Source organism: Apus apus, chromosome 4 (assembly GCF_020740795.1).
Source record: "Apus apus isolate bApuApu2 chromosome 4, bApuApu2.pri.cur, whole genome shotgun sequence".
Lineage (NCBI taxonomy): Eukaryota > Metazoa > Chordata > Aves > Apodiformes > Apodidae > Apus > Apus apus.
Genome location: NC_067285.1, coordinates 113,239,358 through 113,267,315, shown reverse-complemented (window position 1 = coordinate 113,267,315; position 27,958 = coordinate 113,239,358). Strand labels below are relative to the sequence as shown.

At 45.9% G+C, this 27,958-nt stretch overlaps 1 protein-coding gene across 1 annotated transcript in view; it reads right to left on the bottom strand.

The window, feature by feature from the left end:
- The window catches only part of ATRN (attractin), a gene marked incomplete at its 5' end in the record, with an annotated part of 169,919 nt that overhangs the window by 125,133 nt on the left and 16,828 nt on the right, over positions 1-27,958 (bottom strand). Inside the window, 2 exons of the mRNA XM_051618313.1 lie at positions 579-692; positions 5,354-5,437. Of these exons, the coding sequence (XP_051474273.1) occupies positions 579-692; positions 5,354-5,437 (198 nt within the window). The remainder of the gene's footprint in view (positions 1-578; positions 693-5,353; positions 5,438-27,958) is intronic.

Here is a 27,958-nt window from a genome sequence, read left to right as displayed (position 1 = left end):
TCTCTCACCATAGAGAGATGAGCCAAATACCAGTGATCTGTCAGAAGAACACATTTTTACCCATGTTTTAACAAGGTTGGCTGACCCATTGTTGTTGTTCCTGAACATCCTCCAAATTGTTTAAGAATTTCAAGTGTAAAGGTACAAAAGGACACCCATAGTTCTGCAGTGCTGATTCCTTGGCTTTTGCCTTCTCTCAGCAGTGACATACCAGGAGTTAAACTGAAATCATGTTCCAAAATGATCAATGGGGCAGTTCTCTGCTTCAGAAGGGACCAAATTCAACCAGATGACATTTTTGGTTGTTTTGAAATCAGTATTTGGAAATGAAAACCTAATACTGACATGCTACAGTGTAGTAACATGATCTGTTCATTGTGAAAGCAGAAACAACTCCTTAATTGTTCATGCTGCTGATGACTACACAAAAGGATACTTGGTGTATGTGCTGGATTGGCAGGATTATATATTTAGATTCCTGGAATAGATTTATACTGCGAGAAGCCACAACTGATTTAGGCTCCAAGTGAAAGAAGTGTCATTGTGTACAGTTAAGATTCTTAGGCAGGGGAACTTACCTAAAAGCTGCCAGCAAGGGAGCATAAATTGAGTCTCCATCATACACATACAAGTGGTCCCAGCTGCACTCTGTGGCAAAGTGATTGAATCGAAGCCTGAGGATTGTGTTTGGCCTGTAAAAAAATAGTAGTGAGGTTGGTGATTAGGCACTTGACACACATGGCAAAGTCCCTCCAACAAACTCCTCCAGTGTGAAGCTCCTCTGTAAACAAGACTAAAACTGAGTGACTTCAAGCAGGATCTTGAGGTGCTGGAGCAGGGCCAGAGGAGAGCAACGAGGCTGGTGAAGGGACTAGAGGGAAAGTTCCTACAGGGAGAGGCTGAGGGAGCTGGAGTTGTTTAGCCTGGAGAAGAGGAGACTGGGGGGGACCTTCTCACTCTCTACAGCTCCCTGAAGGGAGGTTGCAGTCAGGTGGGGACTGGGCTCTTCTCCCAGGGAGAGGATGAGAGGGCACAGCCTGAAGCTGCACCAGGGGAGGTTTAGGTGGGATATCAGGAAGCACCTCCTCATGGAAAGGGTGATCAGACATTGGGATGGGCTGCCCAGGGAAGCGGTGGAGGCACCATCCCTGGATGTGTTCAGGGAAAGGCTGGAGGTGGCACTTAGTGCCATGGTCTGGAGATGTGGTGGTGTTGGTCAGAGGCTGGACTTGATGATCTCAGAGGTCTTTTCCAGCCTTGGTGGTTCTGTGATTCTGTGACTTACTGTAACTATGGATTCATCAGACACGCCGTGGGTTTCTTTTTTGGTGTGCACACTGCCCGGGTATTAAGGAACAGCTCCTTTATGGTCTATAAAAACTGTGTCTGTAAACCCTTCCCCACCACCACCAACAGAAACTGAAGAGCAGGCACTTCCAGCCCCCTGCTCTGTACCAGCACTGTCCCCTCTACAGAGAGGGCTCTGCAGGGAGAAGCAAGGAAAACCTACATAGACAATATATTTGAGGCCTCAGAGCCACCATCAAGGAACTAACCAGAGCTCTCCTTCTTGTTCAAGAGATTCTCTGCAGATTGATACAATTACAATGGTCTGAGATTATTCACTTGCCCAGAAGCTGGCAGAAATCCTTCTTCTATTACATCATTACTTGTGCAGTACAGATGGTTCTTCTGAAGGAAGACCCTCCAAACAGGAAGTCAGAAATATGCCTCAGTGGATGCTGACTAAAGAAATTATCCATCTTGCTCTCCACCTTCCGGGAGCTGGAGAAACCAAGTCAAGAGAATGTAGAGGAAACAGTCTTCTACAGAACAGGAAGCCCAGGGGCTTTAACTTTTGCCAGAAGGAAGATCATTGCTTATTACTTGGACTGTCAAGATTCAGTAACCACCCACTGCCCCTCATTTTTTACAAATGCTAATGAGGTTGCTTGGTTCTCTTCTGGAGATGTCAAGAGAGGAGAAGACTGAGGGGGGATCTAATTAATGTCTATAAATACATGAGAGCAGCAAGAAGGCAGGGACAAGCTCTTGTCACTCGTGCCCTGTGATAGGACGAGGGGCAATGGATTCAAACTGGAGCCCAGGAAGTTCCACCTCAACATGAAGAGAAACTTCTTTCCTGTGAGGGTGACAGAGCCCTGGGACAGGCTGCCCAGAGAGGTTGGGGAGTCTCCTTCTCTGGAGACTTTCAAGACCTGTCTGGATGCCTTTCTGAGTGATCTGCCCTAGGATTTTTTTGGTCCTGCTCTGGCAGGGGGGTTGCCCAACAAAAAAATATTGTGACAAGTTGAGAATGAACAAGTTGAAATTCCTGGGAAGAGACCTGCTACCTTCCACTTGAAGACAGCAGATGGAGCACACCCCAATATTAACACCACGTTCAAGAAGCACCTACTCTGTTGACCTACAAAATCAAGAGAAGACTATCTGGAAGCCTGGTCTTTTGAGATGTGTGAGCAGGAAAAAGGTTTCATTTCCTTGATGTGGGGATGGAATCAGTACTTCAGACACCAAAGCTGGTCAGTATTTCTTTCACTCCACACACAAAAGATGCCCACTAAGCCATAACCAAACAATGCAAATTTAGATCCCATTAGCTTCACGGTGAATAAGCAAAGGCTTATCTGAAGTGAGTCACACAGAAGCCACAGCAGGTACCTAACTCAGTGCTCAGCACAAGGATGGTGAAATCACCACTAACATCATGCCTGGACCCTGAGGTAAAAAGAAAGTGAATCTATAGCAGCCCTGCTTTTTTCCTACCCACAGCTGGAGCTGCTGAAAGCAGAGATGCAAGTGATTAGGAGCCCTTCAACAGCATTGCCCTTGGGTTCAGGTGAAACCCATGCTCATCCTAATCAAATAAATGAAGAAAATGTCAGCCTGCCACAGTCTGTCCTTCCCACAGAAGGGGAATTCTTTAGGGAGTTATTCTGCAAAAGAATTATTTTTGATAGGCACAACGAACTACTCCAGGCCTTTGGAAAAAGAGCAGCAGGTGTAAGTTGAGGACAATGTCTTGCTTAAAGAAAAGGTACAAAGAGTGCTCATTGTTTCAAAACTGAGTTGCCTATGAAATTGTAGGGGGTTTGCTTCTATTTTAGTGGTCTGGCGACTGTAGAGCAGAAAGAAACACTTCATCAATAAAAGCTTGAGACCAAGAACAAACAGAAAGGTATTATCTTTGCTACAGCTAACAACTCATTAACAGACAGCACTGCTCTGCAGAATTGCAAAGCACGTGGCCACAGGTTCTGCCTCAGACAGGACCCTCAGGCTGGCTGGATCTCACCTGCCTTGCCTTGTCTTCTTGGGGAAAAATGAGAAGGATACCCCTGCAATGAGGACACAGCACAGACACCTGCCCATAAGAGTCAGGAATGATGCAAAAAGGAAATTCATACAGTCAGGAACACGTGGCTCATTTTACATCTGAATTTATCCAGTGTCTTCAGTTGCACATTTGGCTTGTGCCCTCACTTGCTAACCTCAAAAGCCCTCCACATACCAGTGTGCTTGTACCGAGGTGAGGGCACTCAGCTGAGTTTAACAGCTTTGCAGGCACTGTTTTCCAAGTCCAGATCTCTCTGGGAATTTCACACTTGGCAGAGAGCTTGGGCTGCTTTCACAAGGGTGCATATTTCAGCTGGCTTCGTCGGCGTGATTATCTCCTTTCTGTTTACCATCACCCCCTGACAGAAGGGCACAAACAGTCTCAGGAGCAGGAAAAGCACAGACCCAAACTCCTGGCTCCAGAAGAAAGAGGGACACTTTTGTCCACCTCTCTACAGCAGGTTAAGACCTCACTTCAAAGCCCACAAAGGAACAGTTCTCTAGGAAGCCTCTCAGTACGAAACAAGGCTGAAGGAACAGTTATGGTGACGTTACTGGGGACCTGTGAGCAGCACTTTGTTTCTGATACAAAACTGAGTCCCATTAACCTTTAGAAAAAGCAGCTGTGAGAGTGAAGCTGGTGGTGCTGGAATTGCTGAGGCTGGTTGGTCTGGAATAACATTCTAGCAAAACGTTTTTGAATTACTTTGAATTCCAAACTGGCTGCAGTTGTATTTTTACTTAAAAATTAAGAGGTGTTGCCACTTACAACATCTAAGTTTTAATCTTAACCACATTAAAGAACTGGGCTTCTCATACAGTGAGTGGTAGGCTTCCAGTTCCAGTGCTCTGGGTGGCTCTCTGGAACAGCTTAGTCCTCACCTTTGAATATCCTGGGAGCTTAGGTATTTAAGTTATTGATCCAAAACAAATCTCTGTAGTAGATGGAGTGAATACCAGTCCTTCCCACACCCACCAGACCTCCCAAACACAGAGAGAAGACTACAGAAAAACCTGTATGCTGGGCCTTTAGTAAGTTCTGATCCTCCAAGATGCCAAGAGGCTTTAGCTCACAGGTGTTTAGTGCAAGCTGATGCTCTCATCCTTGTTCCTGCTCAGAAAATTCCCTATTTACACAGTCAGGGAACACTATGGAATGTGATTTCATGCATGGCTGTAACACACAGCATCAGAACTGGCCACACAAAGTTTTAGAGACTCAACAAATTGATTTTATAGTCCTGGCATCAGCTTGGTGCTATGAAAAACTTATTTCAACAAGTCAGATGCTCCAAACTGCTGTGCCATCAATCAGACAGCATCAATCATCAGACAGCACCAATCAGACAGCAGTCTGAGCACATGCACTAAATGGGTGACTAATAAGAACTCTGAAAGAAATCACTGCACACAATATAAAGGTCAAACACAGGACGGGCAGGGAAATCACAGAATTCCAGACTGCTTTGGGTTGGAAGGGACCTTCAAGATCATCTAGTTCCAACGCCCCCTGCATGGGCAGGGACACCTCCCACCAGACCAGGCTGCTCCAAGCCCCATCCAACCTGCCCTTCAACACTGCCAGTGAAAGACCATCCACAACCTTCCTTTTAACAGATTTTGCTCTATTTATTTCACACTGCCAGAAAGTCCCATGCAGAGTGAATTTCAACTCTACATGGCCCACTATGATAACAGTTGAATAACTCATCATTCTTTATTTATTTACACAAATGTATTTATTTGCATTTTTTCACGTGTGGTTTCAATGTGAAGGACATTTTCAACAGCAAACCTCAAATTCAGAAGTCAGTTTGGAGGGCTCAGTTGCACAAAACCCCAAAACCATATTTACCAAGAACAACTAAGTGCTCTCTTATCTACTTTTAAGAATAGCAAAAAAATAATCAAGAGACCTAAAAATATTCAATGCATATAAACCTCACCTAAAAGTCACAATAAGCTACATGAAAAACAAAGATGCTCTGACACTCACCTTCCTTCAATGAGCCAGGTGCATTTTGTTTTGTATTTGTAATTTCCAGGCCCATCTGTGACATACCCTGAAGGTCCAGTCAGTCTGGAAATAAAACAATACAAAGATAAGCATTAGTCACCAATGATAGTAAAAATTCATAAAGGATTTCCTAAATCATTAGATTTTCATTTGCTGAAGAGCCACATCAAACAAAGCAAGACAAAACAATCAGGCAATTGGGATCCTCCTATTAAACTCCCTGCACGTTTTCTGTGACTGTTCCTGGAGTGATGGTTTCTCTCTCAGACTGATGGTTTTGTTTAAACCAGCACCCTAGGAAATATAACAACCTTCATCCACAAAGACTACTGCACAGACTAACACCAGCCAGCCAAAGGAATTCCCTAACAGGAAAGCTAAAGTTATTCCTAAACTGTTTATTTAGACAAATCAGACCGTTCTTGCAAGGAGTTCAGGTGAAGTCACAGAATCTGCTGAGTTGGAAGGAAACCATCAGGATCATCAAGTCCAGCTCCTGGCCCTGTGTAGGGCACCCCAAGAATCACACCATGTGCCTGAGAGCTCCATCCAAAGGCTTCTTGAACCCAGGCAAGCTGGGGGTCCCCAGACCACTGCCCTGGGGAGCTGGTTCCAGTGCTCAACCACCCTCTGGGTGAAAAAACCTTTTCCTGATCCAACCTAAACCTCCCCTGATTCAGCTTCCTGCCCTTTCCCTGAGTCCTGTCACTGGTCACAGGGGTGAAGAGATCAGGACTTGCCCCATCTCTTTCCCTCCTGAGGAAGCCATAGACTGCAATGAGGTCACCCCTCAGCCTCCTCTTGTCCAAGCTGAATAACCCAAGTGACCTCAGCCTCTCCCCATAAGTCATCCCATCCAGACCCTTCACCATCCATGGCACAACCTCTGACCCATTCTGTGTTTGACTCTTCAAAGTCCTTAAGGACCTCCGGAATGGAGGACTGATCCTCACAATGCTCTAGTGCAAAATATGGCCTTAATTCTCATGGAATTCCTCCAGGCATTCCCCACCTTCAGAAGCACATTCCCATCCCAGGTCATCCCATCCTAAGTGATCCTAATCAAAGAGTCCAGGGGTCCCCACCGGTGGGTAGTTCCAGGACCACCCTTTGAACATCCCCTCTGCCCCTATAAACAGGTGGTTAAAACTTGACAGAAGCAAAAGACTATGGAAAAAGATGTAAAAGCAGAAAGCACAGTTGGAATCATTCATCCCAGGACTCTGAGTGAACACCAGCATTAAACCATTACAAATGCAAGAGGCCACTGAAAGAGAGAAGGGAACAAGGCCAGCAAAGGAATCATTTTTGTCAACATCTGCAAAACATTGAACAGCGCAAATTCTGCCTTTGTCTAGACACTGCAGGGATATCCAAACAAGCAGCAGCAAAGCCAGTCTGGAGCTCAGAAGGGTGTTCCAATTAAAAGTTCATGAGATACTTCAGAACTGTGCCTAAACCTTTGTTGTGGTACAAAGGAAACTGATGTTCATGTTCATTACTCCTTGGAATGCTCATTTCTTGTAATAAGTGTGAACACAGGGACTGGAAAGAGTGAGTAAAGCTGTGCAGAACCTGCTTCCACAGTTCCATCACTCCTGCTTGAAATATGACAGGGTAAAACATCCACACTGAAAGACAGAACGAAGGTAGCTCATCTACCAGTCATCTCAGACTGGAGAAGGTTGCAGGGAGACCTCATAGCAGCCTCCCAGTATCTTAAGGGGCTCCAGGAAAGCTGGGGAGGGACTTTTGACAAGGGCAAGGAGTGAGAGGACATGAGGGAATGGCTTTAAACTGGAAGAGGGGACATTTAGGTGGGAAATCAGGAGGAAATTATTTAAGTGTGAGGGTGGTGACACTGGCCCAGGCTGCCCAGAGAAGCTGTGGCTGCCCCATCCCTGGCAGTGTTGAAGGGCAGGTTGGATGGGGCTTGGAGCAACCTGGGCTGGTGGGAGGTGTCCCTGCCCATGCAGGGTGGTTGGATCTAGATGATCTTGAAGGTCCTTCCAACCCAAACCATTCTATGATTCTATGGCAGCAGCTGCAACTTCTCCTTTCTGTAGATTTTAACAAGGACTATTTTCTCCAAAGACCATGGAGAACAGAGGAGACAACCACACTTCATGAGGGCTGCAGGAGATGGATATAGCAGGAGTTCAGGGCAGACTGATTAGATACATCACTTGGGCTCCCCAGAAAAACAGGCACCAAGATTCTGCATCTTCTTCCCTAGCACAGAGACTGGCAGGAACACACAGGAGCTGAAGACAAAACCAAAAGCCAGATAGACCTTTGAGATCCACACTCCCATCTCAAAGGCATTAATCAAAACATTCCAGCCTGGTTTGAACAAACAGCTGAATAATAGCACAAACAGTTGCAAACAAATTCCCAGGGAAGGATGACATCAAACGGAAGCAGTATCTGAAGATGCCCAAACAGAGCACAGTGGCACCTGAAACAGGATTCCTACCTAGGGATGTCATAAACTCCATCATCTGCACATGGCTGGAACAAATCACAGCCTCCTGGCAAAGTTCAAGTGTTCTGCTTAAAACACAGCTTCAGTCAAACAAAAACACTGCAAAATCCCATTCGGCAGGAAAGTGAAGGAAGCAAGACCAGGAGAAGTTCCCCAAACCAGCATCTTGGAACCTCTTGCTGTGTCTTTTCCTAGTGATCTGTTAATGGTATTATCTCATCTTTTAAAAATATTTTGATTGAGTCAAAATGGTTCTACAGAATCTTTTCCATTGAGCACTTTTAAGGTTCATCTCTGATCCAAATTAAAAAAGGCAAAAGTCAGAGATTTTGAAAGCCCCCTTCCTCTTCCTCCACATTAATTTATTGCTGTACTTTCAACCTCAGAAATTTAGCTGTAGATTTTTAAAAGCCAGTTGCTGAAGTTCTGCAGGGGATCTGCATTTAAGGAAGTGAATAAACAACTCCAATTTTCGGAAGCACAGGAAGCATCTGTACTTTGTGGAGACACAGATAGATGAGAGCTGTAGATAAAGAATCAGAGAATGTCTTGGGTTGGAAGGGGCCTCTCAAGGTCATCTAGTGCAATCCCCCCTACAATAAGCAGGGACCCCTCACACTAGAACAGGTTTCTCAGAGCCCCATCAAGCCTGACCTTGAATGTTTCCAGGGATGAGGCCTCCACCACCTCTCTAAGCAACCTGTTTCAGTGACCCACCACCCTCTATTAAAGAACTTTTTCCTAATGTCCAACCTAAATCTCCCCTTCTCTAGCTTGAAACCATCACTCCTTGTCCTGTTGTTACATGCCCTGTGAGCAGCTCTTCCCCAGCCTTCTTGTAGGCCCCTTTCAGGTATGGGAAGGATGCTATGAGGTCCCCCTGGAGCCTTCTCTCCTTCAGGCTGAACACCCCAACTCCCTCAGCCTGTCCTTGTAAGAGAGGTGCTCCAGCCCTCTGATCATTTTGGTTGCCCTCTGGAGGACCAACAGGTCCACATCCTTCTTGTGCTGGGGGCTCCAGAGCTGGACACAGAGCTCCAGGTGAGGTCTCACCAGGGCAGAGCAGAGGGGCAGAATCACCTCTCTTGCTCTGCTGGCCAGACATATCATGACACACAGCCCAGGAAGTGTGTGTATGTAGGTGTAGATAAATAAATATACACAGACACACATGTATACATATATTTTAAGGTTTAACATCTTTGAAAATTGGATTTATTTATCTACTGGTGAGGAATGTGCAAAAAGAGATGCAAATTCCAAGTTGGAGGCAATAACATCTAGACTTCCTGTCTAAAAAAAAACCAACACCCTTTTGAAAATAATATCTGTGGAAAAGCAAGGAATCAAACTGTATCAGCACTTCAACACTGACAGCACTTTGCATGCAACCAAGAGTAAACAGACTGGAAACCTGAGCAAGTCTCCCAAGCTAAAAACAACCTCATTAAATCTGCCAAGCTCTCAATGAGCCTCTGCTCAGAAAACTCTTTCAACAGTTTTCTCTGGAAACAATCACTAACTCATCCACCACAGAAACACTATCAAGAGAGATGGAAAAAAATAAAAAGAAATAATCCCATTAGTACTGCAGCCCAAACCATGTCACATCTCGAGGGGGGAAAAAAGAGCATTTCAACATCAACATAATTTAATCCTATTGCAGCGATGCAAGAACAAAACACAGGATTTGGTTTTAAAAAAGCAGCCAAAGCCAAATTTCTTGGAGATGCTTCTAGTTAAACACTTGTTTGTAAATTACTCAGATTCCTTGCAACGTTTGAGGAGCTGCTGCCACTGCAAATGAATCAAGGTTATTTAAATAAACAAGTAAATAAATAAATAAATCAGAGTTGATGTCTCTGAAAGCAAAGGACACAGGAAGGAAGTTCTTATCCCACTACTGCCTGGCACAGGCAGGGCATTTAGAAGACACATGTTACTCTATAACCACAGTCACAGAGCCAGGCTCCAAGACAGAGAAGTACATACCAAGCACTACAAGCAAACTGAAGCAGGAATTTTTACCTTCACATCCCAAGAAAAAAATACAGGCTGAGGGGAGAATGGATTGAGAACAACCTTGAGGAGAAGGATCTGGGGGTGCTGGTCGATGAGAAGGTCCACATGAGCTGTCAACATGTGCCTAGAAACCAGCTCTGTCCTGGGCTGCCTCAAACGAAGTGTGGCCAGCAGGGCCAGGGAGGAGATTCTGTCCCTCTGCTCTGCTCTGGTGAGACCCCACCTGGAGCACTGTGTCCAGCTCTGGGGCCCTCAGCACAGGAAGGACATAGACTTGTTGGAGAGGGTCCAGAGAAAGACCACCAAGATGACCCAAGGGCTGGAGCAGCTCTGCTATGAAGACAGGCTGAGAGAGTTGGAGTGTTCAGCCTAGAGGAGAGAAGGCTCCAGGGAGACCTTAGAGCACCTTCCAGTGCCTGAAGGGGCTACAGGAAAGCTGGGGCAGGACTTTTTGCACGGGCATGTAGCGAGAGGACAAGGTGCAGTGGTTTAAAACTTGAAGGGGGAACATTTTGATTAGACGTTAGGAGTAAAGACTTTACTGTGAGGGTGGTGAGACCCTGGCCCAGGTTGCCCAGGGAAGCTGTGGCTGCCCCATCCCTGGCAGTGTTGAAGGGCAGGTTGGATGGGGCTTGGAGCAACCTGGGCTGGTGGGAGGTGTCCCTCACCATGCAGGGGGAGTGGAACTGTCCATTCCAACCCAAACCATTCCAGGATTCTAGAACTCTACTTCAAAGCCAAACATTTTCATGACATATATGGGGCTATGCACAAGAACTTCTCTCACAACACAGAGTTGAAGACTCCTACACTGGGCAACCTGCTACCTACACCACCAGGCTCTTAGGTCTTTTGCTCTACTAATTGCTTTGTGCATATTTATAATTTTGCCATTCAAACACAGAAGTCAGACTCCAGAAAGGACAGAAAGGAATAAATTCACATTTGTCTTTGCTAACTTGGTAGGACACGATGCTAGTCTGCAAGATGACTTCTGTACTGCTTGGGTGTTACAGCTACTGCCCTGCAAGGAGAAGTTGCTACACCCTAAGAAAACAAAAACACGAGGTCCATCAAATATTCTCTGCCATGCATAAACAAACATACACACAGGTGGAAAAACACACACAAAGCATAAATAATACATTTAGCACCTACAGAACTACAATATTGACTTTAAAACCTCCAGGGTGGACAAACAACTGTGAGGTTGTGTTTATAAAACTGAGATTTGAAAACAGATCCCTACGCTCCTGTGCATTCACACACTGCTTGAGGGTCCTTTCAAACTCTACCAGGTGGCAATAGGGTGATGTTCAACAGGGTGATGTTCAACAGGGTGAATTTTTCCCGGATTTTCAGGTGGACTGTGGTCATTGAAGAATCAAAGGGAAAGGAGGGAGTTAGGGAGCTGAAGCTACAGCACAGGGCTTCAAAGGGCTGCAACCTTGAGTGCTGCCTGGTTTTGTAAGACAAAGACAAAAGGGAAGCAATGGAGAGGATGAAGATCTCACAAAACAGAGGCTGATTCAAAGAGAAATATATTATGGAGAAGAATCCTCTGGTTTTAGCTACTCTTCTCTAGTTCTGGGAGTCCATGGACAGCACCAGAAAATCAGACAGCAAGCAGTGGCATCTCTGGGGTTAAAAGCCAAATCTGAGGACTGGAGAATTCCAGATACATCCATGTGTTTTTAAGAATAACACAAGTCATCCTAGCAGTGTATATTTTTCAAATACAAATTAGGATACACTGACAAAGTTCCTGCAGAGACACGAGCTGCAGAGCTAGGCAAAGACCCAAAGCTGTTATCTCATTACCATCTCATCAATCCAAAGCCATCCTCTTGCTAACAGCTGAGTGCAAGAAGACACAAAGTTGAGAGTATCTTATAACTTAGGACTAAATCATCCTGTAGCACGCAATTCCAAAGCTCTGCAACACTGAAGGCACACTGCCTGCTGGCAGTGGGTGCTGAGTATGTTTATTTTCATCAGAAGAAATACAAAAGAGAAAAAGCAGACTGCATTTTCTTCTTTACTCACCAGGAAAGGCTGGTTGGGTTTATACACTACATTAAACCTTAACCTCTAAGGTCATCAATGGATCTCAAAATTGGTTTGTGGTGCTTTCAGTAAGACTGCAGTGACATAGATGATGCCACAGGAGACTTATCACAGAGTGGTGGGGGTTGGAAGGCACCTCTGGAGATCATGTAGTCCAACCCACCTGCTAGGGCAGGATCCCTTAGAGCAAATCCCACAGGAACATGTCCAGGTGGGGTTGGAATGTCTCCAGGGGTGGAGACTCCACAACCTCCCTGGGCAGCTTGTCCCAGGGCTCTGTTACCCTCACAGTAAAGAAGGATTTTCTCATCTTCAGGTTCAACCTCCTGTGCTCCAGTCTGTGCCCGTTGCCCCTTGTCCTGTCCCAGGACACCCCTGGGAAGAGTCTGGCCCCATCCTCCTGACCCCCCCTGGAGATATTGATCAGCACTGATGAGATCCCCCCTGAAGAGTTTTAGCCCAGCCTTTCAGCTAAAGAAAAAAAAAAGAAAGGGGGGGGGGAGGGAGGAATAAGCCAACAAACAAACCCACAAGCCAGTTGCTCACCCCAATTTTGAAGTTGCTAAATCTAGGGACTGATGCAAAGAATGAGTTTTCCTCTTCTCCCCCTTTCCTTCCCCAGTGCTGCCGCCTGCCTCAAGCACTCCACCATCACAAGCCATTGTTTGGGGTAAATTTGAAGTCGAGGCCAATAAAGAAAAGGCTGTTACAGCCTATTACTAGAACAATGGCATTCTAGCCTAAGCTGATTAACCATTTAGCTTTGTTCCTTCTCTCAATAAAGGCAGTGAAGCTAAAGTTTATCTCCTTCTAGGGTTCCCTATAAGCAAATGCCTTAATTTATAGGCATAGAATAGTGATCAGCCACACAGGGGATGAGAGGAGCAGATAAACAAAATCCGTGCATCAATTTCATGAATTTCTAATGCAGAACAGCCTAAATCCTCTCTCTGCCAGCTAGGTGCCACACCACAGGTAAAGAAGTTATAATTAATGACATGCCATGCCTCACACTGATGAAGGTAATGACCTTACTCAAAATCAAGTCTGCTAAGGATTTCACTTTACCACCTTAGTTTCTCACCAGCCTGAAGACAGCTCTGCCCCCAAACTGGGGGGTAACAGCTTCTGGATGGTGTAGCCCTCCTTCTCCAAGAAGCTCATGTCCACATCCTTTGGGGGGAGGGGGGAGCTGACACATGAACTGAAGGAAGGTCCCAGCTCCATGAAGACCCACAAGCTGCACCAAGTGAAGGCACCTCCCAGCAATTTGCTGCAACCCCAGCAGATCTGAACACTCAATTTGCAAAGTGACAGCTCCCAATTCCCACAATTACTTCCTGCCATACTGCACACAAGAGGGACAAAGCCATGAAATCCCTGGAAAATCTGATGGATTTGCAAGTGAAGAACATCTTCAACCTTTCTCACAGCAACGTGCCACTATTCCAGGGCTTGCAAAACCACTCCCTGCATTGCCTTCATCAGGGTTTTCCTCCTAGAGACAATCAGGTGTTGCAGGGTCACTCTGCCAATCACACCCTGGCAAATAGGTCAGAGAGAAGTGACAGTCACCCTCTAGGCTTAAAAGCTTCTGTTTTCATCCTAGTTTCCATGGTCCAATTGAAATGGTGCTAATGAGCTCCCTTGTTTAAAAAAGAAACAAGAAATCAAGTGACTGACACAGCTGATTTGAGCTGGGAAACCCTGTTTCTTCAAAAGAAGAGATCAGCTTTGCCCTTCTTTTTCAGTGCTTCTGACATGAGGACTGGGATTGGAGGAGAGAAATCAGCCTTTCTTTAATTGTTTCTGTTGTCTAATTGTTGAGTTTGGATAATTTGCTGTCTTGCCAAATGATACATAAGTATAATAATGGATATAATTACATTAGTTCTTATTGTAACTTCTGGGTTTGTAGGGAAAGAGAGAAAGCAAAGCTTCTTCCATGAAGAGGAGCTCAAGTGTGGTTTTAGATGAAATGTCACTGAAATGTGCTCTTGCAGCCCTAAGAGCCAACCATGCTCTGGGCTGCATCCAAAGCAGCATGGCCAGCAGGTCAAGGGAGGAGATTCTCTCCCCTCTCCAGAGAGACTCCCCTGCAGTGCTGGGTCCAGTTCTGAAGCCCCCAACATAAGCACACAGAGCTGTTGGAGTGAGTTCAGAGGAGGCCACAGAGATAATCTGAGGGCTGGAGCAGCTCTGCTCTGGAGACAGGCTGGGAGAGTTGGGGTGTTCAGCCTGGAGAAGGCTCCAGGGAGACCTTAGAGCACCTTCCAGTACCTGAAGGGGCTCCAGGAAAGCTGGGGAGGGGCTTGGGACAAGGGCAGGGAGGGATGGGATGAGGGGGAATGGATTAAAACTAGAGGAGAGATTTAGGTTGGACATCAGGAAGAAATTCTTTGCTGTGAGGGTGGTGAGACCCTGGGACAGGTTGCCCAGAGAAGCTGTGGCTGCCCCATCCCTGGCAGTGTTGAAGGGCAGGTTGGATGGGGCTTGGAGCAACCTGGGCTGGTGGGAGGTGTCCCTGCCCATGCAGGGGGGTTGTGACAGGATGATCTTGAAGGTCTCTTCACACCCAAACCATTCGATGATTCTCCACACAAGCAGTACTTGGTGAGTGCAGATTGCTGTGGCTTCCCTTTACAATTTTATCACTCATCTCTGCCCCCACAATAACTCCAATCTTATCAGTCTTTTTGTTCTTTAAACACTTTCCCCAGTGCCTGTCAGATACAGAGATGTTACCAAGAAAAAGGCCACTTCATTTTGTCCCCTTGAAGCCCACCTTTATCCCACACTTATCCCTGAGACAAAGCCACACAGGTGGTGCACGCTACAGCAGTTGCTCGTGAAGCTGATCTCACAGTTGCTCTCTGCTTTCCCCATCTCTTTCTAAATCCATTTATTGGATCTTGGCCTAGTTCTTTACAATAAAGAGAATTTAACTGCAAATCTTTGTAATGCCTAGGAAAACTCAACTCCCATCCTTTCCTGGTGGTCCTGAAATGCTTCTGGACTTCATAGCAGTGAGTTTTGTGCTTTATGCCAGGCAGGAGGAGGGAACAGTGCAGAGCAGAAGGAAATAAACCCCACAGATCATAAACCACCTAAATATGCAGCAGAAAAAGGAATATATCAACACCTCTTTCCTTTGCACAAAATGAATTCTTACAACCTTTGGCCAAGAACCCTTGCCAAGAGTCTTACCCCACACAAATTGCCTCAGCATCACCCAAAACTCAACCTCCTGCAACATTAAAGTACAGAGAAAGCAGATGATGGTGAATCATCAATGGTTAATGATGAAAGGTCTCCACAGCCAAACAGGCCCCACCAAGGTCTAGCACTGGATGGTCAAAATAAAAAAATCATTCTGTTATATGATCTAGCCTGACTTCAGGTCATCTATAAAACAAACAGGTGTATCAGCCAATCCCTCTAGTTTGGTATCACCAGCAAAGCTGCTGAGGACACACTCTATCCCCTCATCCAGGTCATTGATGAAGATGTTGAATAAGACAGGACCCAGTATTAACCCCTGGGGAACATCAGGATAAAATAAAATCAGTGTAATTTTATCAGAAATGTTCCACAAATATTGGGTCTCTGCAGAACCTTAAACATACTTAACATGTACCTAGACAATTTTTCCCAAGGTCTTTCAAGCTCAAAGGCTTAATAATCCACAAAAATTAGTATTTTTTTACAAATGAGCTATTTTAGACCATTTCAAGATGCAATTTGTACCTCTGATTCTACCAATTTGAACCCACGTTTCCCTCGTTATTCTGCCCTCCCTTCTCTTTCAGAAGTCAACTGTAATTCCCTCTTAGTTGCAGACAGCACACAAGGTTTGTTGGATGATTTTTCAGCACTTTCCCAAAATCAGAAACATTCCATTAGTCAAAAATATATCTCAGGTACATGTACAAGCATTTCCATTGCAGTGCATCATACCTGTGTGCCTTGTAATTAAAATATTGTAAAGTACATGCTCAGAACTGACAGACATGTCAATGTTCTCCTCCCACTGAAGAGCACTTTACTTTTAGAAGCTTTCAAGTTACCAGCCCTGCACCAAAACCCAGGCAAGAAGTGTTCACTGGGGGCATGTGTGTTGTATTATGAATTAAATGGGGTTGAGCTGCTGACTTCATCTTCCAGCCAGCAGGAATCAGAAATAAATGGAGTTTAAGGCCATCCCTATGGAGCAGAGAACCATCATCCTGCTGCACTTTGATAAAACATATGCAAAACTCCTAATCTCTACAACAAAAGCAGAATCAGAGAATGGTTTGGGTTGGAAGGGATCTTTAAGGGTCCTTAGTCCAACCCCCCTGCAGTAAGCAGGGACATCTTCAACTTGACCAGGTTGCTCAGAGCCCCGTCCAGCCTGACCTGGAGTGTGTCCAGGGATGGGGCATCTCCCACCTCTCTAGACAGCCTGGCCCAGAGTTTCACTCCCCTCAGTGTAACACATTTCACAGAATCATCCTGGTTGGAAAGGAACTCTAAGATCACTGAGTCCAATCATCAACCCAAAAAAACCCCAAAACTCGGACACTAGAGGTTCTTCCTTATATCTAGTCTAACCCCACCACCAGCAACCCTTGCCCCTTTTCCAAAGCTGCACAGGAAACCTCTGCTCAGTTCTTCCCAACCTATGCAAAACCCTCCTTTCAAACCCTCAAGGGGCATGTCTGAAAGTTTTAGCTGCAAGCCCAACCCCCTCCACCACCCCCAATTCCTAGGCCAGAGAAGAGCTCCTGGTGGCAGCACTGACAGAAAAGCTCAAGCCAAAGTTCAGTCAGTTTTGAAGCAAGAATAAAGGAAAATATTGAGACATTCTATAAATAAACATCTCAGCCTGACCCACTTGCCTAACAGGGATAGAAATAATTCCTTTTATTTCCTGCCTGACATTCAAAAATGTTTAAGTCACTACATATCAGTGTCACCTGCTGGGAAATTGTTCCTAAAAAAAACACAACAAAGAAAAGAACTTAGAAAACAGCCTGGTGTGAAGGTTAACTTCCATTTGGTTCTGACCTGAAAACAGGTTTCTGACACATCCTCAGATGCAGACCATTAAAATAATAGAGTATGTTCTGAGATCCAGAATCATAAGAGTAGAATCATAGACTATGTTGGGTTGGAAGAGACCCAGCAGGATCATGGAATGGAGGAGCAGCCAGCCCAGCGTGATCTGCTCCTGAAGCTTCCCCACATCCTCTGCATCCACTCTCAAATGTCCCATTTGCCACCAGCTTGTCCTCACCTCCTACTGCTCTAATCCCCAATCTGTGGCCAGAAGATCAAAGAATCACAGAATCTGCTGAGTTGGAAGGAAACCATCAGGATCATCAAGTCCAGCTCCTGGCCCTCTTTAGGGCACCCCAAGAATCACACCATGTGCCTGAGAGCTCCATCCAAAGGCTTCTTGAACCCAGGCAGGCTTGGTGCTGGGACCACTGCCCTGGGGAGCTTGTTCCAGTGCTCGACCACCCTCTGGGTGAAAAACCTTTTCCTGATCCAACCTAAACCTCCCCTGATTCAGCTTCCTGCCCTTTCCCTGAGTCCTGTCACTGGTCACAGGAGTGAAGAGATCAGGACCTGCCGCATCTCTTCTCTAACACGTTAAAGCAGGTTTCTGGCTGAAGCAACACAGAGCAGGTCACACAAAAAGCAGGGAATCAATATTGAAAGAGGAATCCAGGCTGGAACGTGTGTTTGGGGCAATCTGGGTTTGTTTCCATCGATCTGATGCTGCAACAGTCTCTGCTGAATATTCAGAAGAGCTCCTACACCCACTAAAATGCAACAAGCAGCACAGCTTTTTATTCTGCCTCTTGACACCACTGAGTATCAATGCAGCATTTAAAATTGAATTAAATACTGTACCTATTAATGAAACAGATTTTCAGGTAAATTAATAATTTAATTATACCTTGATAAACATGCTAATAAGGAATTGGTTCTTCAGGATGGCACTAGCACAAATAATACAACATCCACAGAGCCATCATAAGAATTGAACATGAAATTTAAATTTGAGGGAATAAACCAAGTGTGGACCTCTAGAAATAATGTAGAGAAATACAAGGATAAACTGTCTGCCCCAGAGATGTTCTTCTCATGTGAATTACCTTAAAGAATGAAAGGCATGTCAATATTATTTGGCTTTAAGGAGGGGACAGAGAAGAAATTAATTGCAGGGAGATGAGAAGTCCACAAAGCACCATTAATAAAAATAACCCAGCATTTTTTATTAATTCAATCTTCTAAAAACATTCTGCTCCCAGATGTATTCTGCCCAGCCACAGGAGCTCTCCTTCCTAAGAGCCCCCTTGGCACACGCATTTGAAAAATTATGAGCAGTCATCTAACTGGGGACCACAACCACTGGCTCAGCTCACAGCTGAGTCCTGACCAGAGAGTCAGGTTTTGTTTCCAGCTCTTGGTATTCTCCTATCGAACATCTGCAGACCCAACTGGAAATGAGCACCTACCTTCATAACATAAACATGGAACATGTATCTCAAGATTGCCAATAATCAGAAGAAAGCAAGATAGGAATTCAAAACTCTCTCTTCAAATTTCTGATTTTACAGGGACTTATTTCCACTTACATAGAATCATAGAATGGTTTGGGCTGGAAGGGACCTTGAAGTCATCTAGATCCAACCCCCCTGCATGGGCAGGGACACCTCCCACCAGCCCAGGTTGCTCCAAGCCCCATCCAACCTGCCCTTCAACACTGCCAGGGATGGGGCAGCCACAGCTTCTCTGGGCAACCTGGGCCAGGGTCTCACCACCCTCACAGCAAAGAATTGCCTCCTCATGTCTCACCTAAACCTCCTCTCCTCCAGTTTTAATCCATTACCCCTTGTCCTCTCACTACAAGCCTTTGCAAAAGTCTCTCCCCAGTTTTCCAGCCTTTCCTCTTTCCCCTTACATTTTCCAGTTCTTCCTCTATCCTACGGTCTGTTGTGCTAAATTCTTAACATCAGCAAGAAAATGAATGATTTGTAACCCCTTTATAAAAAAGCATGAGTGGTATTTTCCCCAAGTGACTCATTGTTAATGGAAGCAATTTCACACCAAGTAGAAAAAGAAAGAAACTAAATATCAAATAGTCCAAGTACCTACTCAAGATGTACACAGTTCACTTCCTTCAGAAGTTCCCCTTTGTTAAACAGAACAAAACTTAAAACTAAAGAAAAATCCAGACGACTTGAATTTAGACAGGCCTACATTTACAGACTGAACATGTAAATACTGAGTGATTGTACAGCTACATGTTCTGACCCCTCCTGTGCTCCTGCTGCAGCCACGTGCTGGGCTCATCTACATGATACACCCCAAACCCAGTCACCCTGCTGCCCAAACTGGTTACACACCAACAGGAAGAAACCTGGCATTAAGATGGCAAACAAGGTGGGGAAAAAACCCCACAAAAACAGAGTATATTGAACTGTAAGGCTCCTCAAGAAGTCATTTTTTAGCTCAACACCAATCTATATATTAACACCAACCTGTATGTTTGATTCAGCCCTGGGAATGCTGATGCTTAAGGTCAGGACAATTTAAACAGCTGGTGAAATTCCTCTGGAAGAGTCAACAGATTTGATCGACTCTATGAATGCTCTGAAGTCCCTCATTTAGTTGTCACTGTAAGGAAATGCAGTATTTTGTGATGCTGTTCACACCTGTGAGATGGTGGCCAGCAGGTCAAGGGAGGTGATTCTCCCATTCTACTCGGCTCTGGTGAGACCCCAGCTGGAGCACTGTGTCCAGTTCTAGAGCTCCCAAAATAAAAAGGACATGAAGCTCCTGGAGAGAGTCCAGAGGAGGCCACGAAGATGATCCAAGGGCTGGAGCAGCTCTGCTCTGGAAACAAGCTGGGAGAGTTGGGCTGTTCAGCCTGGAGAAGAGAAGGCTCCAGGGAGACCTTAGAGCACGTTCCAGTGCCTGAAGGGGCTCCAGGAAAGCTGGGGAGGGGCTTGGGACAAGGGAGTGATGGGACAAGGGGGAATGGCTTTAAACCGGAAGACGAGAGACTTAGGTTAGACATTTGGAGGAAATTCTTTAGTGTGAGAGTGGTGAGACACTGGCCCAGGTTGCCCAGGGAAGCTGTGGAAGCCCTGACTTAGTGAGAGAGAAAAGGCCAGACCTGATGTAGATTTGGTTCAATCTTCTTAATCCCACAAGTGAGAAGTGCCAACTGCTGGCACTGATCAGTTAAACCACGCTGAGCTCACTCCAGTAGCTCATCTAAGCTTTTCCACCAGCTTCCTGCAAGGATGAAGTAAACCCACACCATTCAAACCACCACAATGTTTATTTTAGAGCCTGAGAAAATAAACCAAATGTGAAAGACATCCAGGAACTCAACAGCTCTGAACTCAGGGAGGTGAAGAGCTGGAGTGATTTTCAAATACCTGAGCATGTCTGACAGCCTCGTGGTGACCAGCAAGAATAAATCCCTTAAGAAAAGGGGTGACTTTAGCCCCTATAAACTGCTAGGCTTTATTAAATGTATCTGCACAATAAATTTTACAATCCATATCAGCCATTTCCTAACCCATCAAGATCCTTGGCTGTTAAAACACTGAGTCTTGACTCCCTACTGGTATGGAAGAAAATACACTTCAAAAACATAAACCCTTCCAAAGCCAAGAGTTTTAAAGTGCATTTTCATCCAGGAAAGACAACGAGAAACCATTTTATTTTTGGAATAAACATTGAAAATTTGGAAACAAGGCACTCATTGGCAGATAGTGCAGAATTTATGGTTTGTGTCAGTGCATCCTTAGCAACAGACTTGCTAGGATCTCTTTACAACCCAGGATCTGTTGGTATTTCTTTATACAATAAGCAGCTCTTGAGTGTTTGCCTATGAAATATCTCAGCAGTGCAGGGAAGGTCACAACCTCCAGCCTACTTGTTTCTCAGCTGCAGAGGTTTTATCATCTCTTTTCTGGTAGCATTTAGCATGCAGCTCTCTAGACACTCACTACAAAGAAACTCCCTCTTAAAAAATAACCCAATAAACTAGGTAGTCAACCCTGGGCTTAATCCAGGAAACAGCACAACTGTGGGTGCCCTTCAAGCAGAGGGGCTGGGGTGGATGCTCCACAGAGGCACCTCTGAAGAGCCTGTGGCTGCCCAGCCAAGAGCCAAACTCCCCAAGAAGGTGTAGCTGCAAAAATCATCACTTCCACCTCCACGCCTGCCATAAGCACCTTTTCTGTTGCCTCTGAAATGACTTTGAAAGGAGTTTTTCTTGTACAGTAGTGGGAAACAAAAAATATGAAATTCCATCTGCTCCCAACAGATTTGTAACAACACAAAGACGGTGACAAAACACTCCTTGTGCAAAGTTTTGAAATGATCCCTCACTTCACTCTTAAGCTGAGCATGATTCACAGGCCACCTCGCAACTAGCCATCTCTAAAAAAATAAATCCCACCCCCTTAGTTAGAATTTAGTCTTTCCTCACACCAGTAACAGCCACAGGAAAAGCATGTTTGTGCTAACAAGGAACTCTGCACAACATTTTGCACTGCCCACTTTTTAATAAAGAAGAACATGAAAGGAAAATATTTTGGCTGGATCCAGTTTCCCAATTAGCTTTTTGCAGCTTCAGTTACCTCTATTCATACCTGAGATGCCTTAAAATATTATTTCTAAGACTAACACTGACCACCTACTGAAAGCACCCTGTAAGAAAAACCTCATTCCTGCCTTCAAACTGCAGAAACTAAGACATGAGACTTCAATGTACCCTATCGGGAAGGATTAGGAGAACCACTCCTCTGGAGCAGAGACCCACTCCATGTCAAGTGCTTCGCTCTGGCAGGCTGGAACACTGCTGCATTGTCCACCCAGCTGTGCTCTGCCTTCATGGGAAGGATTCACATAGAATGGTTTGGCTTGGAAGGGATCTGAAAGATCATCTAGATCCAACTCCCCTGCATGGGCAGGGACACCTCCCACCAGACCAGGCTGCTCCAAGCCCCATCCAACCTGCCCTTCAACACTGCCAGGGATGGGGCAGCCACAGCTTCTCTGGGCAACCTGGGCCAGGGTCTCACCACCCTCACAGCAAAGAATTTCTTCCTCATGTCCAATCTGAATCTCCTCTCTTGCAGTTTTAATCCATCCCCCCTCATCCCATCCCTCCCTGCCCTTGTCCCAAGCCCCTCCCCAGCTTTCCTGGAGCCCCTTCAGGCACTGGAAGGTGCTCTAAGGTCTCCCTGGAGCCTTCTCTTCTCCAGGCTGAACACCCCAGCTCTCCCAGCCTGTCTCCAGAGCAGAGCTGCTCCAGCCCTCTCATCATCTCCATGGCCTCCTCTGGACTCTCTCCAGGAGTTCCATGTCTTTCTTATGCTGGGGGCTTCAGAACTGGACACAGTGCTCCAGGTGGGGTCTCATGAGAGCTGAGTAAAGGGGACAATCCCCTCCCTTGATCTGCTGGTCATGCTTCTTTTGATGCAGCCAGGACATGGTTGATTTCTGGGCTCCAGCACACAGTGCCAGCTCATGTTGAGCTTCTCATCCACAATCACCCCCAAGTCCTTCTCCTCAGGGCTGTTTTTGGTCCATTCTCCCCCAGCCTGTATTTGTGCCTGGGATTGCCCCAACCCAGCTGCAGGACCTTGCACTTGGCCTGGCTGACCTTCATGCAGTTTGTCAAACCCACCTCTCCAGCCAGTCAAGGTCCTTTTGGTGCAAAGGGTTGGCTCCCTCTGGAATCCCCTGGAACCCTCTGGAAATATGTTGAATCCCTTTGGATTTCAAGGTGTTGATGTGTGTCTACAAGGCTGTTTTCCCCTTACCTGTACTCGTATTCCTGGCCCCAGACAGCTCTCTGCCCTGATGCAGGGCTGATGGAAGCACAGGGACATGGCACTGAGGGCAATCTTGGTGCCTTTGTAGTAATTTCTGCTATTTAACTCAATAAATACCAGGCTTCAGGTTATTAAAAGGAGGAAAATTCAAGCTGAATGCTTTCCAGACTGAACCACAGACGTATCAATGCATCATAAGTCAGTAACTTCCTCTCATCTCCTGTGCTTTAAATTAATCTGTCAGAGATAATTTATAGAACAAGAACTAAGGCGAAGCAATCATGGTAATAAGTTACTCTTTGACATATGAAAAATACAAAGGTATCAGTCACTGGGTGTAGCCATTTTAAGGAACCATTTTGTTCTTATGCTAAAATGATCTATGTAAAGGTCTAAATCAAAACTCCTGCATCTGGTGTCTAAGTTTAAAGGCAGCCAGACATAAGACTTGGTACCTGCTATCACTGCTGATACAGCAGAGAGGTTTCACAGAGGACTCTACAGACTTCTAGGAGCTTCAAAAGATTCACATGCAGTGGTTTCATAGACAAAAAGTGTACAAATGGCAGCTGCACAACGACTCCTCAGCAATCTTAAAACTCCCAGGGCCAATGTCAGAGCCCCTCCGAGCACCCTAAGTACCAGGACCTGGGTGGGGTTCCTACACAACTGGTCATGCCAGAGCCCTTTTATACTCAACCACCCAGAGCTGCCATCTCCAAAAGCAAACACAATTCACAGGAAAGCAGAGAGAAAAGTGCTGCTCAGCTCTCAGGAGCATCTCCAGCTGGGATGAGCTCTGGGATGAAGAAAAGCTGTCTTGGCAGACCACCACCAGGCCAAGCAAGACAAGCATGAAGACCCAACTTGTTTTTCCCCCTTCATCCCACCTGCAGAAACAGATGCTGGCTTGCCTGCCAGGAGCTCTGTGGCACTATTTTGAGCTTTTTGCATCACGTTATATATTTATGAAAGCCTGGAACAGGAAAAGGGAGACAAAACTTGCTCAAAGCATTTGGAATGTATATGAAGCCAGGCTGCTCAAATTGGCTCAGAGTCAAATTGTTCCACTAATTACAACCCCTATTTTAGAGAGAGTGGAAGGATTCCATTAGATTGTCCAGCTGCCTAACTCTTTACTTAGGGGAGGTGCTTCTCATCTCAGCAACTTGGACAAGCAGAGCTTGGAGCATCCAATGATTCTCAAGCCCTGAAATAGCATTTCCCTGGAAACAGGCTGATTTAAATTTGAGCTGTAAAATTAAGGCACATGAACTGCTCACCATCAGTTAAATATTACAGGTGAAAAAGGAGCAGCTGGCAAGGTACAGCACGGCCAGCACTGCCACCCCTTTCAACTGCAGCTTCATGGGCAACACCACCACAGAAGCAGTGAGAACCAGAGAATCACTTCATAGAATAGTTTAGCTTGGAATGGGCCTTAAAGATCATCTAGTTCCAACCCCCTGCATGGGCAGGGACACCTCCCACCAGCCCAGGCTGCTCCAAGCCCCATCCAACCTGCCCTTCAACACTGCCAGGGATGGGGCAGCCACAGCTTCTCTGGGCAACCTGGGCCAGTGCCTTCCTACCCTCAGAATAAAGAATTTCTTCCTGATGTCCAACCTAAATCTCCCCTCTTCCAGTTTAAAGCCATTCACCCATGTCCCATCCCTCCCTGCCCTTGTCCCAGGCCCCTCCCCAGCTTTCCTGGAGCCCCTTCAGGCACTGGAAGGTGCTCTAAGGTCTCCCTGGAGCCTTCTCTTCTCCAGGCTGAACACCCCAACTCCACCAGCCTGTCTCCAGAGCAGAGCTTGGATCATCTTTGTGGCCTCCTCTGGACTCTCTCCATGAGCTCTATGCCCTTCTTATGCTGAGGGCTCCAGAACTGGACACAGTGCTCCAGGTGGGGTCTCAGGAGTGAAGATTAAAGGGGGAGAATTTAAACCCTTGCTATGGACTACATAACAAATTAAATAATTCTTTTCTTTCCCTTTCCTATCCCATAACTGACTGGCTGAAAAGGCAGGTATTTTAAAGGAAAAAAAAAAAAAAAAAAAAGCCAGAACTGGTAAATATAGAATGCCCAGCATTTAAAAGCTTAACTTGAGCCACTATTTTCTTCTGTGCGTGGCAAACAGTTTTGAAGCAGAATCCAAAAGTGTTTCATGAACAGTAAACACAGGAAATCTTTGAAAGCAGACAGGGCTCTTTGGCCAAAGCCAATTATTAAACTAACCCATCCACGGCAGGACAGGACCTTTCACAACAGCTCCTTTTAACATCAGAAAGCAAACAGGCCATTTTTACAGAGTCCCCACAAAATCTGCAAGTCAAACTTAGCAAGGTTTGCTGTGGCATCCAAACCCAAAGGAATGCAGTTGCTATTTGCATGACAGGTTTCCTCCCTCAGAAAGACAGAGGATTTCATACTGTTAATGTTGGTTGGCATAATAATCAATAAGCAACTCACACATGAAGAGTGGGCAGTGCAAATCACAGCTGATCCACTTATTACTGGTTTGGTTGAGAGCTGCCTTTTGCCCGTGATCCTCCCCGCTCTGTATGGAACTGAAAAGCAGACCTTTTCCCATGGCTCTTTGTCCTCTTTTCTCTGGAGACAGAATTATTTCTACATGAGCAGCCCTGTGACTTGTCAACAAGCATATAGTGCTCTGCCAAACAAGACTTGATACTCCAAAACCTCGTCTGGCCACTAATTTGCTGCAGAACATTTGGTATCCGGGCAAATCTAGCCCCATCCCCACAGCTCTGCCCTGCAAATAAAACAGTAAGTGAAGTATCATGAAACCTTTGCCAACTGCTTCTTTAAATGTATATTTATTTATGTGTGCACCCACACAGTTTGGCTAACTTAACTAGATCAGAGAAACCAGATTGAACACTGAAGCTCTGTCCTTTCCAAGGTATTCTCACTGTCAAGCTTAGGAGGAAATTCTTCACCATGAGGGAGGTGAGACCCTGGCCCAGGTTGCCCAGAGAAGCTGTGGCTGCCCCATCCCTGGCAGTGTTGAAGGGCATCCCAAGCAGGATGGGGCTTGGAGCAACCTGGGCTGGTGGGAGGTGTCCCTGCCCATGCAGGGGGTTGGAACTGGGTGATCTTGAAGGTCCCTTCCAACCCAACCTATCCTGGGATTCTATGATTTCCCAAATAGGGGTGCATTGGCAAAAGGAGTATTTTATGGAAGCCTCAGGGACATGCAGCATCACATAAAAATGAGAGGTTAGTGCAAACCATTGCAACTTACTAACATCATTTCAGAACTGTCCAAAAAAATAATCATTTTGTTACCTAGAGGAACAAACAAAAAATCATTTATGTAAATAAATCCAGAGGAACAGAGAAAAAAATAGTAATTTGCAAATGTCTTATTGAAACTTGACATACAACCATATAACTGCTGTTGCAGGTTCCACCATTCTTCACCAATAATTTATCTCCAGATGTGAAATTTCATCTCAATGTTCTTAATTCCTGAAAGTTAAAACAGTTGAAATGGTTCTTTCAATCCTACAAGCACTTGAGCACAAACCTTTTCTCATGACCAGTGACTACATGGGGTGCTGGGTCCTTCAGACAAGCAACCAGAACTGGAGAACAGATTTTCCAGCAGGGAGCTGGACGTAAAACACAAAACGACCCAAACATGAGAAAGTGGCAAGCAGTGAAAAAATTGCATTTCCTGCAAATTAATTTTATATACAGAAAAGCACCTGAAAGCTCTTGTAAGGCCCTGAAAGGTCAGGGTTCCTCAAAGAGCAGGTCTGGGGTTCCCTTCAACTCCTGTGAGAAGGCCCAGCCTGCTCTGCTGTCAGAAGTTCACCATGCTGAATGGTAATACACACAGATTATTTTGCTGGTATTGTTTCCACTCAAGGCTGTTGCTCTATGTAAGTTCACTGATGATACCAAACTGGGAGGGGTGGCTGACACTCCAGAGGGCTGTGCTGCCATCCAGCATGAGCTGGACAGGCTGGAGAGCTGGGCAGAGAGGGACCCAATGAGGTTCAACAAGGGCAAGTGCAGAGTCCTGCACCTGGGGAGGAAGAACCCTCTGCAGCAATACAGGTTAGGGATGGACATGCTGCAAAGCAGTTGTGAGGAGAAGGATCTGGGAGTCCTGGTAGACAGCAAACTATCCATGAGCCAGCAGTGTGCCCTGGTGGCCAGAGGGCCAATGGAATCCTGGGGTGCATAAGGAAGAGTGTGGCCAGCAGGTCGAGGGAGGTCAGTCTCCCCCTCTGCTCTGCCCTGGTGAGGCCACAGCTGGAGAACTGGGACCAGTTCTGGGCCCCCCAGTTCAAGAGAGACAGGAACTGCTGGAGAGAATCCAGGGGAGGGCAACAAAGCTGACTGGGGGGTTGGAGCATTTCCCTGATGAGGAAAGGCTGAGGGAGCTGGGGCTGTTCAGCCTGGAGAGGAGAAGGCTGAGGACAGACCTTATCAGTGCCTGCAAGTGTCTCAGGGTGGGTGCAGGAGGATGGAGCCAGACTCTGCTCAGCAGTGCCCAGGGACAGGACGAGGGGCAACGGGCACAAGCTGGAACATGGGAAGTGCCATGGAAATATGGGGAGAAACTTCTTTAGGGTGAGGGTGACAGAGCCCTGGGCCAGGCTGCCCAAGGAGGGTGTGGAGTCTCCTTCTCTGGAGATGTTCAAGATCCCCCTGGATGCAGCCCTGGGTAATGGGCTCTAGGGGATCCTGCTTTGGCAGGGGGGTTGGACTGGATGATCTCTAGAGCTCCCTTCCAACCCTGACAATTCTGTGACATTAAGAGTGTTAAAGGCCCTTATATGACTTTTCACATAGTTAGATTTTAATATAAGCATTTTTTCCCTTTGGGAAAATAAACATGTAAAAAAAACCCCAACAACACACCCAAAATAGTATTCTAATACAATTTAATAGCTTTTGAAGGGGAAGAATATATGAAAAACCATTCGGTAACTATTGGCTTCCAGTTTGGAACCCATCTGAGTAGATGGCAGCAGTGGGTTGCTCAGCAAGTGATGCTTAGGCTCCTGGTGTCCAAGTGAATCATCAAACACCCCAGGTTGAATGTCAGGACTTGTTTCATTTCAAAAACAGTTATTTGTGCCACTTTTCCAGCTCACAAGGCAAGTGTCACACGCTTG